Source organism: Bos taurus, chromosome 29, assembly GCF_002263795.3.
Source record: "Bos taurus isolate L1 Dominette 01449 registration number 42190680 breed Hereford chromosome 29, ARS-UCD2.0, whole genome shotgun sequence".
Taxonomy (NCBI): Eukaryota; Metazoa; Chordata; class Mammalia; order Artiodactyla; family Bovidae; genus Bos; species Bos taurus.
Genome location: NC_037356.1, coordinates 17,272,433 through 17,289,706, shown reverse-complemented (window position 1 = coordinate 17,289,706; position 17,274 = coordinate 17,272,433). Strand labels below are relative to the sequence as shown.

Genomic DNA, 17,274 nt, shown 5'->3' with positions numbered 1-17,274 from the left:
TCCAGTATTCTTGCCTGGAAAATCCCATGGACAGAGGAGCCTGGTGGGCTACAGTCCATAGGGTTGCATAGTCGGACGTGAGTGAGTGACATCATTTTCACTTGCTGGCTTATTTATCTGAGATCCTACTGTGTCCCACATCATGACTGAAATAGAGGTGCTCATTTCATTCTGCCTCCATTAGATTTGGTTTGTGTGAAAAACGATTTCTTACAAATAACTGTGAGCTTCCCAAGGGAGAATAGGCTGGGCCATGTTCGCTGGTCTTTATATCCTCTGAGAAAGGAGCATGAGACCTGGGAGATAGCAGGAGCCCAACGAATGTGTGCCTGACCAAACCTCAGACAGCCAAGTGCTTACTCTGGCTCACCCCATGTTGCTGGGTAAAGCCTGCCCTGTTTCTCCCTCCACTAGGACTGCCCCTGTTTGGCCAAGACCCAGAGGGGCCAGTGAGGACAGTCTTGCCCCCTTCAGCACCTGGGGACAGCCTAACTCCTGCAGTTGCTTCATCTGTGCCATCTTTCAAAGCGGGGCAGACCCTTGCCCTTCCTGTTGGCTCCTCCAATGGGTAGAGAGCCCACCAAGCTGAGAGGGTCCTGAGGTGGGCTGCTGCCTCATTTCGCAGTTCAGAACCCAAGGCCAAGCTCCCTCAACAGTGTGCTCCCCCCAGCCAGTTGTCTTCCCAACCAGGATGATCCATGGGTGTCTTCCTGGCTGGACTGGAAGCCATGGGACATCACAGTTCCCAGGAGGGTACCAGGCATTTGATAACATCAGCTGCATGAGGGATGCTTCTTTATCACTGCCATGATTCTACTGCATCTGTGACAGGTGCTGTTTCTCTCTCTCTCTCCAGACTGTGAACATCACAAGGGTAGGGACTGTGTCTTACTTGTCTCTGAAGTCTCAGAACCCAGGAGAGGGCCAAATGCAGAGGAGACGTTCAGTTAATGTTTGCTGAGTGAGTGACCTCATGTTACAGCACTTGTGTGTGGCTTCACTAGAAAGTATGTAAAAGTTCACTCCAGTCCAAACATGCTCTGCAGATGGAAGAGGTATATTCTCCTGCACTTGGCGATTTGTTGACTGTTCTTTTCCACTTCCTGCTGGTTTGCCTCCACGACAGCTAGAGAAGGCTCTGTTCCCCTGGGGTCTGGCTCAGCCCCGTTTCCAATGATGAGACGCTCTTCCAGGGCTGTGGGGCTCTGGGCTCCTGTGTACCCACCCACCTTGTCAACCCTGGGCAGTCCGGGCCCTGGGAGGCTAGCTCTGCAGGACGGTGAACAGAGGGTACGTGGGCACTGTGCTTCATGTGAGGGAGTAAACGGACCTTGTTTTATGACCTATTCTGGGATGTGCATTTTGTACACCTTCTCCTGGCATTTTTCAAGGACACCCAATTCTTTTGCTGCCTGGATATTCAACAGCCCTCTGAAGGCTTTGGCCAAGACCCTGGATTCCTGAAAAGGGAATGACTTCATGGTATGGCTCCTCTCCCTTTCTTTCCTAACTACACGAATGTCATTGCTGGTCATGGACTTGTCTACACAGGCAAAGTGAAGGGGGCAGTTAGGGAGATAACCAGGTTGACATCTCCTTCCTATGAAAAGCAAACATGATTGTCCTTTATCTTCCCGGAAGGCAGGGCTACACGGTGCCCTTGCTCTGCCTGTGATGTTTTCTCCAAATGGAAAGCCCTCTCCTTTCCAATAAAGCCTGCCTACTCAAGCATGGCCTTCTTGATGAGCGTTTTCCTACCCCCACGACAGTCAATATGGAACTCTGCACCAGCCCGTCTCACCATCCACTAGCATTTCACTTTGGCTCTTGCCCTCATTTGAGTTCCTGGAGTGTGGGGACAGGACTTATTCATCCCCGTGCCTGGCCCCCAAACAGGGAACTCTGGATATTTATGCAGCAGAAGAATTAATGAGCTTTGCACGTTTCGGGTTAAGGGACATTTCAGTCCTGTGAGGTCTCAGGAGGACAGCATGGACCTGCTGTCTCTGCCTGTCTACCGTGGCCCAGCCCCAAGGGCTCCTTGTGGAAAATTACTCCACGGGGCCGAGGACTGGGTGCATCGGGTTTGGCCTCCTCCTGGATTCAGGCAGCAGATATAAGGTCTGAAAGCTGGGGGCTCAGACAAAGACCAGTGGTCTGAAACAGCCCAGAGCTGCTGGAGCCAGCTTAAGGCAAATGAACCAGAATAATCATGACAGCACACATTGGCCTTTCAGTCCTCTTGCGGCTCTGAGATTGTTGAACTGCACTAAGTAGAAGCTTCCCCAAGGTTGGGATGCTGAGTTTCTGGCCTTGGATTTTCTACTCTGTGCAGTTTTAGGCCAGAAAAGTCCCTTGGCATAAACATAGAAGATGCATAAACACATCTTTTTGATGAGGTCAACTGTTAGGCCATCATTTGAAAGGAAGGGCTAAATGTTTTGATCTTTTTATTTTTTTTTTCCCGTATATCTTTTTATACTCCAAATAACCCCCTGAGATTGGTAGAGGCATGAAGAATCATCCCATTTTCCAAGTAGGAAATGAAAGCACATTGCGGTTGTATTTATCCAGGTTTCACACAACAGATAGGCAAAGGCTAATCCTAGCACTAAGATAAAGACTGGAAGGGCTCTTATGATCCAAGGGCCTCATTTTGTAAGTAGGGAGTGTGAGGCCCACTGACTCAAGCAGCTTGCTTAGTGACACACAGAGGGCCAAAGACAGAATTGGGATTAGAACCTTGACCTATTCGTTCTCAGCTAATACATGTTCCACAAGAGAAGGCCTCTCTTCCTCAGGGTTCTGACTGCCCAGCACTTGAAAAAAACAAAAACCAACAGCAAAGATGAATTCTACTACAAACCCACAGGGACAGAAGGTGTGGGGGCAAAGGTGGCCCCCAGGACTCTTGGTGAGAGTTACCACCAGAACCAGAGGAGAAGGGACCTTGACCAAAGGTAACTCAACCTCCCTCCCCCTGGAGAAGCATCCTTTCTGGCACTTTCTGTGCTACAGAATTGGGGTGGCCTCTTCTTGTCCATTTCCAGTGGGGGAATCTCATAACTTTGCTAGGCAGCTCACTCCATTAATGCACTGTGAGGAAATTCCTTCATTCATGTGCCTTCTCCTCTGCACTTGCTGTCAGATGGCAACGGATTTTGTTTGCATCAGTTAAGTTTAATTAATTCCAATGGAACAACGAGTGATACGTGCTTATTCCTTAGATGACAGGTGCTGTTTTATGCCTACCCTGAGGGCCCCACCCTCCACTCTGCATCTCCCACTGCCCTGGAGACTCGCGGGCCCCTTGGGTGCCAGAGCCCTACCTCCATCGTTGTCTTTGCTGTCGCCACAGGCGGTTTCCATGGACGTGTCGCAGCCAGCTCCTCTCCAGCCCAGCTGGCAGACGCAATGCCACCCGTTTAGGTCCAAGGTACATCTGCCGTTGCCATTGCACAGGCCAGGGCAACCCTCTGCAAGGCAAAGCAGCCAGAATCAGGGTCTGATCAACCATGGGCACAGACTGTGCTCACACACACTCACACTCGACCTGTCAGCTCACAAAAGGCCTTCACATTCGTCAGCACACTGATGCCCTCGGTACCTGGGGGTGCCTATAGTTAGAACTGCCCCTTACATTTAAGGCTACTGAGACTCAGAGGTGGAAAGCCTGCTCAGACCACATGGTTAGCACGCGGCACTGTCAGGAGGTGGGGGGGCTAGGCCTGAAGCCCACACCTTCTGTACCCAAAACCCTCCCTTTCCAAAGTGATCAGGATTCTAGAGCCAGAGTCCACGGATGTGGGCTTATCCAAATCTGGCCAGTGGAGCTTTGGGGCTGATTCTTCACTCCTTGCTTACTCTTGCCGGTTGTTCCTGCCTCTGTTTTGTTTAAAACAAAGGAATGATCATCTCTCTGTTTACTCCTCTTGTCCCCTCAGCACACCTGGGTCTCCTTCTAAAGGGCTGTACTTTTCTCAGGCCTTGGGACTAGGTCCATTGCATGGGTCCTTAGGCTTTGCATTTGTTTTGTCCGATTTCCTCCTGAACAACTGTCTTTGCTTTGAGGAAGAGTCCTGGGGTCTTTTTCTTCCCATCTGATCCTCAACCACTCAGAGGAGCCTGGATGACTGCCACGAGAGCGCCTAACGAGGGCTGTCTGGGAATGCCAGTGCAGGTTCGGGCAGGCCACTCTCCCCTAATTGTGTTCATCTGTACATCTGTCTGCCCGCCTGTCATTTATTAGGCACCTTCTCTGGGCTAGCACTGGAGGTACAGACATGAATAAGGCCTAGTTCTTATTCTTGAGGAGCATGCAGCCTATCAAAGGAGACAGATTTGTATGAGTAAAATATTTCACTGCTAAGTGCCCTGAGGGAGATGTATAAAATATGGTGGGAACCAAACACGGGAGTGCCCATCTGTCTGCGAGGGCTGGGATGATTTAATCAGGGAGGGTCAGGCAATATTTAGACTCTGCCTGAATTCTGCTTTGACTAGATCATAAGGTGGGAGTTATTATTCCAGTAAGCTTGCAGATTTTTGCTTACCACCTTCTCAAGAATCTGTTAAGTTACATGCTTCACTCCTGCTTCTATTTTGCTGCTTGGTTTTCATCAAGTCCTCATTTTTAACAAATCTGCCAACTCCTTTCTTAGAGGGGCCATCAAAAAACACCTCACCAGGATGCCTTCCAAAGCTTCTTTCTGGCCCTGCTCAGTCTCAGAGGAAGGTATGGATGTGAAAGCACTCTGCAATCTATAAAACTTGTTTTATTATTAAGAGCAGCAAACTGCTACAAATACAGCTATAAACTGAATTTTCTATCATGAAATAACTGAAAACTGAGCCATTACTCTTAAATGAAACAAGTATGGATACGGCTGTCTGGTACAAGGCCTAGGCCAAGGCAGGCACTCACTAAATGGCAGATCAACTAGAATCTAAAACTGTAGTGTTTCAAGGCCTTTTTATCCTTGACTGGTATTACAAGGTAGAAGAAAAGAACATGTTCATTTATACTTGAGATGTTCAACACAGCCACCGGTCAATCTGGCCACTGTGTTTTCCATTCAAAGGAAGAAACATTTATTGAGTGTGTGCTCCCAGCCCAGGAGGGAGTCCCGCAGAAACTTTGAAGCAAATGTAGACTATGGGGGTTGCTGCCTGGCAGAAGCCTGTTGGGGGAAGCAGGACGACACCAGCATGGTCACCCCAGAAGAAATCGAGACAGCAGCTGAGAAGTGCAGGAGCAGTGCTGTGACATGCAGGCACTGTCTCAGAAGCTGACCTCAGCCACTCCTGATCTAAGCACCTAAAGGCTCCCTCTTTCTCCAATGAGTCCCATTTAAAATTTTGTCCATCCAGCTGAGACTTGCTTTAAATTAAGCCTCATATGTTGAAATTAGTCTCGGAGGAACAAGGGTCCAATTGTTAAGGATAGTAGTAGACTGCTTTCTCTTGCTCCAAGGTATAGCCACAAAGAATCTCTCTTGAATAAGAGTACAAGCTTGGGCTTCATATCAAAGGCTGGTTGTGTCATTCAGTGGCTGTAAGACCCAAACACCTTATTTAGTTCCTTTGAGCCTCAGTCTACTTATAAAATGGGGTTGTTGGGAGGCTTAAATAAAGTATGCATGATGCACAAAGCTGACAGACAGCTTGAACACAATATCTGAGTCTTCTACATGTCATGACTTTCTCTCTAGTTTGAGTAGAGGGACTATCATATCATAAGCTGTAACCATAACCCCAGATAGGGGCCATAGAAAGGCAAAAAGAAAACTGAGGCAATTACCTAGATCAAAGTCAGTAAAGTATTTTGTAAAGGTCCAGCTACTGAATATTTTGCCTCGTGAGCCATATGGTCTTTGTGGCTCTGTTATTACCAAATTCTGCCATTATAGCTTGAAAGGAGCCACATACAATTTGTAAATCAATGGGCATGGCTGTGTTCCAACAAAATGTTATTTATAAAGACGGGATGAGCCAGATTTGGTCTGTGTTCTGTAGCCTGCCAAACCCTGATTTAGATGCTTCAGGACAGTGACGACAATGACAGTTGCCATATACTGAGGGTCTACTATGGCTCACCACTGTGCTAGGCATTCTACGTATATTATTTCCAAAACTAAGTACCTTTTGGTTGTATTTTTCAGATCCTGATTGTCTAAGGCAGTGTCAGTTTCACACCATTTAATCCTAAATTTTTAATAAAAACCAAATCTTAGAATGTGGACTTCGGAATGGGACAGAACAGTTCAAATCCCAGTGCCACGATCTTACTTTGTTGTTGTTGCTAAGTCATGTCTGACTCTGCGACCCCATGGACTGTAGCCCGCCAGGCTCCTCTGTCCATGGGATTTCCCAGGCAAGGATACGGGAGTGGGCTGCCATTTCCTTCTCCAGGGGATCGTCTTGATCCAGGGTTTAAACCCGTGTTTCCTGCACTGGCAAGCAGAGTCTTGGGGAATCCCATGTAATGTTTGGCAAATCATTTAACTCTCCAAGTTTAGTTGTGTTATCTGTAAAATGGAGCTAATACCCAATCCACAGAGCTGTTAAGAAAGTTAATGGGATAATGTATACCAATTATTTAGCACAGCAGATAACACAGGTAGGCATTTAATAAATGATAGCTGCTATTATTATTATTGGACTTCTTTGTTTTAACATTGTATTGGTCCAACTTCACTACGAAACTCACGAATCAGAAAATAATACTTTGTCAGTCCAAACTGTTCAGCATTTGGGTCAAAAGCTATGGTCCTCATAAATACAAACCTCGCCAGAGAGAGCTGAAACAAACCCCATGCTGTGGTCATGGGGCCAACACGCCGCTCAGCAGGAAGCAGTAAGATAGATGGGTTCAGGGCCCCCGAGTCCCAGCCCAGGCCCGCCTGACTTCCCTAGTGCTCTGTCCTTCTCCTTGAGAGCAACTGTCCCAAGCGCACTTAAATAATTCATTTTGCAATAATTTAAGGTCTACTCCCTCCATTAGAATGTAACCTCCATAAAGGTAATTTTGGACCTAAACTAGTACCTTGCACAGAGCCAGTACTCCATATATTTGAGCTGAAATGGATCAATGGATGAGGCGGGAGACCTAGGTTCTGCCTGCCTAATTTGTGGCATCTTGGCAAAGTAATTTGTCCTTTCTTGACCTCAATTTCCTCATCTATTGGAGTGGCCAAAAAGTTTATTTGGGTTTTTCCATAACATCTTACAGAAAAACCCCAATGAACGTTTTGATTAACTCAATACGAAATGAAGGTTTGGATGAGATGCTCTGTTAGGCCCTTCCAGTACCACCACCCAATAGAGAAGGTCAAAATAACCTCAAATTGGATAATTCTGTTCTTAATTTCAACAAACTTTACTTAACACCTACTGCATACCAGGTATGCGTTAATTCTGGGGTATACACAGATGAGATATAGCCTCTGCCCTCAGTATTTTTATACTCTATTTATCTATACCTTTTGTTCCAAGACAATTTAAGACAGGATGGGGCTTCCCTGGTGGCTCAGATGGTAAAGAATCTGCCTGCAATGCAGGAGACCCAGATTCAATCTCTATGCCTGGGTTGGGAAGATCCCCTGGAGGAGGATATGGCAATCCACTCCAGTATTCTTGCTTGGAGAATCCCCATGGACAGAGGAGCCTGGCGGGCTACAGTCCATGGGGTCGCAGAGAGTCAGACACAACTGAGCGACTAACACTTTCACTTTTGTTCCAGGACAATTTAAAATGGGTCTTATAATCGCAAACAATGCTTCTCAAAGTGAATTCTTTGAACTACCAGTTCTATGAGTTCCTCAAAAACAAGCCTCTATAGTTAAATAAGTTTAGGAAACAATATATCATATACTCTCATCCTAGAAAGTCACATTAAACACAGTAAAGCCTCCGGGGAGTCTTACAACAAAGAAACCTGCGTATTTGATTATTGGAACATTTTCCAGTTTGACCTCAGAACTCCTCGCTGCCACCCCAACCATTTATAATCATGTGGAACATTCTATTCCACGAAACCCTCTTCGGGAAGCCCTGCTCTATTGAGCTCTGCTTAGCACACGGGGCCTGGTGCACACATTCTGTGCAGCTCCGAAACTGCCAGGAGGAGCCCGTGTTCTCAGGGAGGGTCCACTCTACGTGCAAAACCACAAGAACACTCTCCCCATGGTCAGTTTCTTTAAATGGACTAGTCTCTATCCCGAGGGTCTGCACTGTCCAGCTGGTTTCAGGGTTTCAGAGACACCTGGAGTGCCTGTGGCTTGAGTGAGGTTTGCTCTCATGTAACAATTTGCTTCTGAGATCATCACACCTCCCATTAGCCATTATGAAAAGGCCTCCTCTGGGGGGGAACCTGTTGACTTTCTTAAAGCAATATGCTCTTCCTTACCTGCTACTAAAACTTATTAATTCCACAACCCTGAAACACATCAATAATTCAGAGAGCCCAAGTGGCGTTAACAATCCCCTCTGGAAGGATTCATACTGGGTATTTTCCAGAGCCCAAAATAATATAATTTTAAGGTTTAGAGAAGGGCTAGGCTTTTCAAAAGAAAGAATGCCCTTTAAATGACAAGGGACTGCTTTATTTCCAACCTCCTGTTTAAGCCTACAAAGAAGACTCCTTTGAAGTTAGAAGACTTTCAGAATCCTTGAAGGTATTTAGTTTTTATGTGGTAGAGGAGCTATACAACATACCCATCCCATTTATGTTTCTCATTCTGGTCTTCTCGTATGTTTTCATTCCCACAGGCAGTTCTCTAGACAAGGGCACCGTCATCTCCTACCTAGATGACAGCAACAGCCTCCTAATTGGTCTCTTTGCCCCTAAATGTTCCTTCTCAACTTTTCCCACCATACGGCCAGATCCATCCTTCCAAATCACAAATGTCATCAAGTCATTTGCATGCCGTTCAGTCGCTCACTCATGTCCGACTCTTTTGCGACCCTCATGGACTGCAGCCCACCAGGCTCCTCTGTCCATGGAATTTTCACAGCAAGAACACTGGAGTGGGTTGCCATTTCCTTTTCCAGGGGATCTTCCCAACCCAGGGATAGAACCTGCATCTCCTGCATTGGCAGGCAGATTCTTTGCTGCCTGGGAAGCCCCATCAAGTCAGTATCCTGCTTTTAAAAGCCTTCAGTGGCCTCTTGTGTTATGTTACGGCCCACAGTTTGGGTCTGTGAGGCCCTGCCTAGGCTGGGGAGGCCTCTCATTGCTAAGTGGCCACGGGATGTCCTCTATGACAATCCTCATCATGTTTTGTTGGAACTATTTTTAGTGTTTTAGTGACAATATATGTTTACTGATTTCTCTGGGAGGCTGGGGCCTCTTCTGTCGTGTGGCTCCACATTTCCTCACACTTAGGAGGAGGTCAACATACTTGGTGAGTGGCTGTTGTTTCTTCAGTGTCTACCAAGGCAAGTGGACAGAAAGAACAAAAGCTGGCTTGTCTCTGAACTGCAAAATACTCTACTCTGAAAAGTCCCAGGCTTACATATATCAGCCTCTGAATTCTTTTTTGGGAATTACTAGCACCCATTATACCAGAGAGCCAGTCCGATGGGGTGCTTGGTGGAAAACTAGATTTTTGGCAAGAAACATTTGTCTTTTAAAGTGACTTATGATTCATTGACCTAATCTAGCTCAAGATTTGGTGAATATTTTCTGAACTACAGATCAGAACAGGTGGCTTGAGAGAGAATGTGGGTTACTTCCTGGTGAAGGTGTCAGCTTGGAAGATGAGGTTTGGAGGAAGAACATTGGAAATTAATGGGACATTCTTCATGACTATGACAGAAGAAAGAATATTGGAAATATGGGTTAGGCCAGGAAATAAAAAATCCTGGTTCTGCTACTTACTACAAGTGTGATCCAGGCTGGGACACTCAACTTCTTCAACTTTAATTTCCTTTTCCAATCAAATGAGTATAATTCTATCTGTTCCCTTAAAAAAAATTCACAGGACTCACTTAAGACTCATGGATGTGGAAAAACTTGACATAGTGGGAAAAACATTCACCAAATAGATGGTGACATTATTAAACTTAATCCATCTTGAGGATTCCCCTGATGATGATCATGTGTGAAATGCCTATTTTAAACAGGCTCAGAGGTGTGACTCTTTCTTGCTGCAATAATTTTATTCTTGGTTGAAGGCCAGTATGTAAAATTCAAGGAACCTTGCTTCTCAACACCAGGCATCCATTGGATGGGCCCCACAATCACCTTCGCTGTATTTGGCAGAGATATCCCAGTTGAAAAGCGTTCAGTCATTTAGGTTGCCCTAAAATCCTTTCCATGAATTTTTAAACAGCAGTTGCTATCTCTTATTAAAAGCCAATTTAGTCTTTTTCTTTACAGTTTCAAAAATTAGCCTGGCTAATGAAGTCCTTCTTCAAATTAAGGGCAAGGCTAAGAGTATGATGATAAAACAGCACAGCTAACATTTACTGAGCACCATTCCTGCCCACGTGCTGAACACTTTACATTCACTACTTTACTCAATCCTCATGCCAACCCTATGAGGCAAGTTCTGTTATCATGCTTATTTTATAAGGACTCTTGAAGTGAAGGGAGGGAGGTCGGTCATTGAATTCATTAAGTGTTGGAGTTTAGATTCAAACTCGGGCAGTCTGACCCCAGAGTATGTGTCCTTAAGCACTGAGCATATATTTGGTACCCAGTGCTGTGTGAGGGCTTAAGGATAAAAAGATGAAGATGGCACAGTATTTCTCCCCTGGGAGCTTGGAGCTTTTCTGGAGCACACGTATCTGATCATTCAGACTTCTTAGAGCTGCTGCTGCTGCTGCTAGGTCGCTTCAGTCGTATCCGACTCCGTGTGACCCCATAGATGGCAGCTCACAAGGCTCCCCCGTCCCTGGGATTCTCCAGGCAAGAACACTGGAGTGGGTTGCCATTTCCTTCTCCAATGCATGAAAGTGAAAAGTGAAAGTGAAGCTGCTCAGTTGTGCCGACTCTCAGCGACCCCATGGACTGCAGCCTACCAGGCTCCTCCGTCCATGGGATTTTCCAAGCAAGAGTACTGGAATGGGTTGCCATTGCCTTCTTCCCTTCTTAGAGCAGTGAGGCCTTTTTGCAAAATTAGGTACCATCAACTTAATGTAAATGGCAAGAATTACTTTGCCTGTAGGGAACACTCCGCAAAGATAAAACTTAACTAAGTCAGGCCTTCTCTGAAGAGGGGGAAAAATAAATCCAAACAAACCAACCATTTACTCCCTGAGGTCAGAGGTCTGTTTTCCCCTCATTTCTCCAGAGCCTGGTACAGTATGTAGTGGGAATGGAGTTCTTAAGATTTCTTAGGTGGCTCCAGGGTCTCTGTTGCTTCCTGTCTAAGACCACCCACCCTGGTTCCCAGCAACTTAATCCTGATGGACCAGGGGCCACAGGGATGGGCAGGGTGACATGAGATGGGGCAGAAAGGGTGTATGGGAAGGGAAGGATAACAGCACGATGGCAATGTCACAAACAGATTGAGCACTTGCGGGCAGGGAAGAAGGACACTCCAGGTATATCAACCGTCTCGTTATCAAAACCCTGCCCCCGGGGCAGTGGATGCTGTGACAAGTCCGGGATGTGGCAGCCTTGGGACGCCATGCTTAGAGGGTACATGTGTATTTCTAGATGTACATTTCTTCTGTTATGCCCATACACAAACACACACACACAAACACAACAGGAAAATAGAGGAAGACCATACCTTTAACTACCCTATCCAGATAGTGCGCTTGGAGAATAAAAGACAGCACATTTAAGGTAGGATCCAGAAAGTGCAATACTGCCTGTCATACAACCATGCCAGGTGCTAAGGAGACAAAGGGGCCACACCCCACATCTGGGACAGACCTGCCAGGGAGAGGAAAATAAAACCAAAGACAGGACAACACGAGAGAGCAGGAGGGAGAGCAAGCGCATTCTCCAGGAAGGGCCAAAAGGAACGTCAACCCACTCTGGGATCCAGGCGTTTGGAAATGTGATCATATAAACAAGAGGACATGTGGATAAGGAAATCGGGAGGAGGAGGAGGATGGGAAGCTGCGAAAGTGGCCATGCTCCTGATCTGTCAGCTTCATGGAAAACTAGCACTTTGTCTGCCCAGAGCATCATCCATCTTCCCTTTGCTGTGGGACGAGAGCGAGGGAATCCTGTCTGGGCAGAGGTGCCCGCAGAAGGTTGGGGTTCGGAGACAGGCAAGATGTGAGTTATCTCTGATATGCACTAGGGGACTGGGTTGAGTCTTTGGTCAAATATACTGCTAGCCTATATGCTTGCCACTCCTGTATTTTCCATGGACACATGTGCCCAGAGGAATGCAGAATGCTTGGTGTCCTAAGTGAGATGCGTCTCTCCTTTGTGCCTCTTACACAGAATGTGAGGTGCAGGTCAGTGGAGGTCGCTGTGAAAGAAAAGAAACCCTGACCCCTTCTCAATTCCGATAAACTCAAAAAGGTATTTAGAATGATGTATGCTTTGTTTTCCAACACATACGCCATTGTTACAATCATACAGCACCACTGGGGGGTTATATTCAAGCAGTGAATCATTTGGCAATCTGAGGTTTTGCTTATTTGTGAGTGTGTTAAATGTTAGTTGCTCAGCTGTGTCCGGTTCTTTGCAACCTCACGGACTGTAGCCCACCAGGCTCCTCTGTCCATGGAATTCTCCAGTCAAGAATGCTGAAGTGAGTTCTGTGCCCTTCTCCAGGGGATCTACCCTACTCAGGGACTGAACCCGAGTCTCCTGCATTGCTGGCAGATTCTTTACTGTCTGAGCTACCAAGGAAGCCTATTGGTGAGGATGGGTGTCCAACGAGGCTCTGAAATAAGCCTGCTGTGCATATATGTGGGTGCCTGGCTGTGTGTCTGGAGCAGGGCAGACCTCTTCATCCCCAGCACGCATCAGTCACAATATCTCACCTTCCCCATTAGGCTGTGGTCACAGCCTTTGGAGGGGCTTCCCTCACATCTCCCTCTCTACAGCTCCCTCACAAGTGCTCCCAAGAAACTTGGGGAGATGGCCACCTCCTGAAGGGTGGATGTTTTCAGCCAGGCTGGCCCCCACACTTAGCTTGATTTCACACGTGAACCAGAAGTCCATAGAGAGGGCTCAACTGCAGTGGTGAGGCCTTATCTGGAAGCCCTAGGGTTCTATAAACTGTAAGAACATTCTTACTCTCTTCATAAAAAAAAAGGCATAAATTTTATGTTTTCAATCCTCTGGACAGGACAGATACTGTTGCTGTTCATCAATATATATTTGCCTCTAAAGGCTCGTGGATGAAAGGCTATGTTCTTAGTTCAGGCCTCCTTGTGGTCTGTGCTTCAAGATGAAATACACTCCCAGAGGCTGCAGAGCCAAGTGGAAAATTGGGAAGAGGAGTTTAAAGGGGTCTGTGTTCTTCCCCCTTCATTCTCAAAGATCCTGCAGAGTCCATGAGCTCACAGGATGTCAGGAGGAAATGCGAAGGGGAGTGGTGTATTACGCAGGACCGAACAAACAAAACTGAGAACGGACAGACGGTGAAAAACAGGATCAACCCGCATGGAAAAACAAGCCCAGGAAGCTCCTCTGGAGAAGGTGAACTCTTTCTTGATGTTTGGTGCTTCTGCAACCTTCTTCTTAGTCAAGTTTGTTCATCTAAGTTTGCAAAGTGACCCAAAATTGCTTAGAGGTCATCTCCCGGGATACGCCATTAGAGAGCCATAACATACAGGATTTCTTGGCTCAGCTGGTGTTCTTAGCTTTCTGATCTGCAGAGTTCTGTGAAGGGTCCTAATCATATATTCTGGTCATAACTCTGAACCCAGCTACAGATGAGATGGAATGAGCCTAGACTTCTCTCATAGGGCTGGCAAGGATGACTCAGCTGGATGAGACACCACTGTTGGGATCCAAATGGCTATAGAGCTGTGCAGCATCCATGTGGAGGGAGCTCTCAGACCATGAAAAATGTTGTCTCCAAACTCAATGGTGATGTTGTGGCTCTGGTGATGAGTCAAGATTATATCCACTATGCAGACTAATCTCCCCAAGTTCAGGGGCTGACCTCAGAGAGCTCTTGTTCTCTCTTCTAATGTCATTTCATTTATAAGAACTATTTAGTAATAAGGTCCTCTATTAAGCGTGTTTTTAGTACCTTGAACAAATGCTTACTAATTTCTTAGATACAGGCAGGAATGGCAGCCGGTGTAAGTGACAGAGGCAGACTTAGGTTGCAATCAACATTGTGGGTTTCAGGAGACAAAAGTGGGCTCCACAAATCCTGAGATTCCTTCCCTACAGAGATAGAGACCTCAAGCCACACTGTGAATCCAAATGCTGATAACAGCCAGTCAACACCAGTCCAAGGGATGCAGAACAGAGCTTTCTAAATGAAAGTGGTACCTGGGTCTTTGAGGTCCAATGTCATTTACTTATAAAAGGCTTGTGCAGAAGTCCACGCTGTTGTTTCTTCTACTGTTTGAAAATCTTGGCGCATATGCCCTTGAAAAGAGTTAATTAAAATTTCATTGTGATTTTAAAGCACTAACTGTAAGAAAATATGATGTCAAGTCCCTAGGCTTGCACTATGGATGGTGGATTCAGGGCTTCCCCAAATTCCTTCATCTTTTTCTTCCAGATTTTAGGATGAAGACGATGGGAGTAGAATCAGTTTCCTCTTGGACGATGATTGTCTTTTCAACATTGCACACGATTCTCAAGCTTCTGCTATATTCCTGTCACTATGCAAAAAAACTGGAAACCGTGGAAGCACACAGTTATTTATAAAACAAGTTCTGGGCCTTTGACAGGCGGAAAGTCTGTGAGGTCTTAGTTCTCTTTAGTATTTCTATGACCTGTGACATGAAAGCTTCTTTCCTTTGCTTGCTTGTACCAATGGAAGTTTCTAAACATTTCTCTTGAGATAATCCCAATAAGCTTTGGGGCCCCTTATCAAAGGCTGTGAAGAACATGGCAAGAAGCTTTTTCACTCTTATCCTCCAGGAGCCTCAGCTGACTCTAACAGTTGTATTGTGGGTACGTGTTAGGTCAGATGAAACAAGGATCACTGTGATAGGTGATGACAACTGGGGTGGTTATAGTCATCTGAACTTCTTTCAGATGGATGACAGATCATCCAAGAGATACTCTTGTTAAGTTCTTGGATACGTTAATGCTCTTCTCTCTTTGGATAAAGGATCAGTGAGGAGTAAGTAGCGCATGGCACCTGCCCTGAGAGGGACTCACAGAGCTCACTAATTGGTCTCCAGTTTCCCACTCCTATCACGTGGGGGCTGAGAGCTCCCAGGAGCATCAACTAATCAAGCTCCTCTGCTGACAATGTGGGGGCAGATCCCTGTCCATGTCCTCTTTCTCCTTGTCAGCATTTGTCCTGCAACTCCTGGGTCCTGATGTGAGAGCATGCCTTTGAGGAGGCAGAAGGCAGGAGAAGAAGGGGACGACAGAGGATGAGATGGTTGGATGGCATCATTGACTCGATGGACATGAGTTTGAGCAAGCTCTGGGAGTTGGTGATGGACAGGGAAGCCTGGCATGCTGTAGTTCACGGGGTCGCAAAGAGTCGGACATGACTGAGCGACTGAACTGTAAGCACAGGATTATCTCACAGACGCAGAAATCTTATGAATGCTTGTGAGTCCTCTTGCTTGAGGACTGTCTGATAACACAAAAGAAACTCAAGAGCGAGCATTAAAAAATGGACAAAGGACTCCAGAAGATTGTGTGGCCTTCCTTTATAATTCCTCTGCATTGTGAAGTCTGGCTTTGTTCACTCCAGTAATTGCATCATCACAGTATTATTTTGATCTTTACTCCCAGAGGAGGATTTGTTTAAGAATCAGGATTTATAGGACTGGACAGCTCTCCTGAAGCCTAGTAAATAATTCTGTATATCTGGCATTTTGAACAATCACAGCTTTGGGGTCAAGGTTGGAATTTTACAAATGTAATCAGAAGCTAGCATTTCCCATATGTGTTTTGGGACTTTATAGTCAAGGGAAATGAATAAAGTAACCATCACAGAAGTGATCCAAAATGTTGATGTTTTCAAAGAAATAGGAAAAATTAAACACCTTCTTAAATTTAGCTATGATTTTCATCTTTCTCTAATGAAATAGGAGGTCAAGCCCCAGACTTAAAAGATCCATAAAATTCTTGGAAAAGATGTCCAAAAATATGTTTTTGATGACTCTGTCTTGACCACATACTTGAGAAATGAATCCATGTCACATCCTACCTTAACTTCTGGACTAGGGAAACTGGGTTCCCTTTACACTAGGGTGTGTTAGAAACAAGTAAGTGAGAGTGAAAAGGAAAATACCTCTTTTTATTTTTAGGAGCAGGTGATGCTGGATGTGTAGGTCTGTGGGCAGTGGAGGAGGGGCTGGAATATCAGTGTCCCTGCAGGCCTCCCCCAGTCCCCTGCATCCTGAGATCTGTGATTTGTAGATGGAGAAACTGAAGCCCCCAGAGACCATGCGGTCTGCCCATGGTGCTTCTTCACCAAGACCTTTCTTGAAGATGCAAAGAGATGGATAATTCCTAACATAAAGAATTAAGATTCAAAATACTCTTGTTTTCTGACAAAAATATAGTCATTAAAGAGATTGCCACTGCCAAATTTCCTTTCATTCTGAAACTAATCTATTTTATTAAAAAAAAAATCAAGTAGTTTCCATAAAAGAAAAGGTGTACCCAGATCTCCAAAAGGAGATACTTAATTCCTGCTATATAATCTACTCTGGGAAATGTCACTGGGTTAAGAAGGTTCTTATGCTGGGGACTTGTCACAAGGAGTTCAGGCTTGTCTAAACTCTTTTACGCTGGTTATTAGATAATCAAGTCATTCTTTCCTGTTTATGGAAGGCAGGAGTGTGCAAATAAACAGCTCTGCTCTCTCTGGCGCCCACTGCATGGAGGTGTCTGAATCAGCATTGTGGGTTCTGGCATTTTCTCTTGTATAAGACAAAACCACATTGTAACATAGGAACTAGCTGAACTATAATCAACCCTCATATAATAAGGAAGCCTGATTACAAGAGAAAATTTAACATTTTGAATTTCTAACTTCGCAGCAGTAAGTTTTTGCTTTTCCTAAATGATCCTCACAGGGAGTGTAGTTCCCTAGAAATAGAAGAAAGTGCTTCTTGCTGCCATTAAAGATTAAAGAGAGGCTTCTCCTTCTCATTTCTGTTCTGAAAAGAAAAAAGAAGGCACCACCATTGTTTCCCTCC

At 45.6% G+C, this 17,274-nt stretch overlaps 1 protein-coding gene across 8 annotated transcripts in view; it reads right to left on the bottom strand.

Moving 5' to 3' along the window:
- The window catches only part of TENM4 (teneurin transmembrane protein 4), an 851,321-nt gene that overhangs the window by 114,322 nt on the left and 719,725 nt on the right, over positions 1 to 17,274 (bottom strand). For all 8 annotated transcript variants that reach the window (XM_015461146.3, XM_024987529.2, XM_015461143.3 and 5 more), the window contains one exon: positions 3,330 to 3,476. In XM_015461146.3, the coding sequence (XP_015316632.2) occupies positions 3,330 to 3,476 (147 nt within the window). The remainder of the gene's footprint in view (positions 1 to 3,329; positions 3,477 to 17,274) is intronic.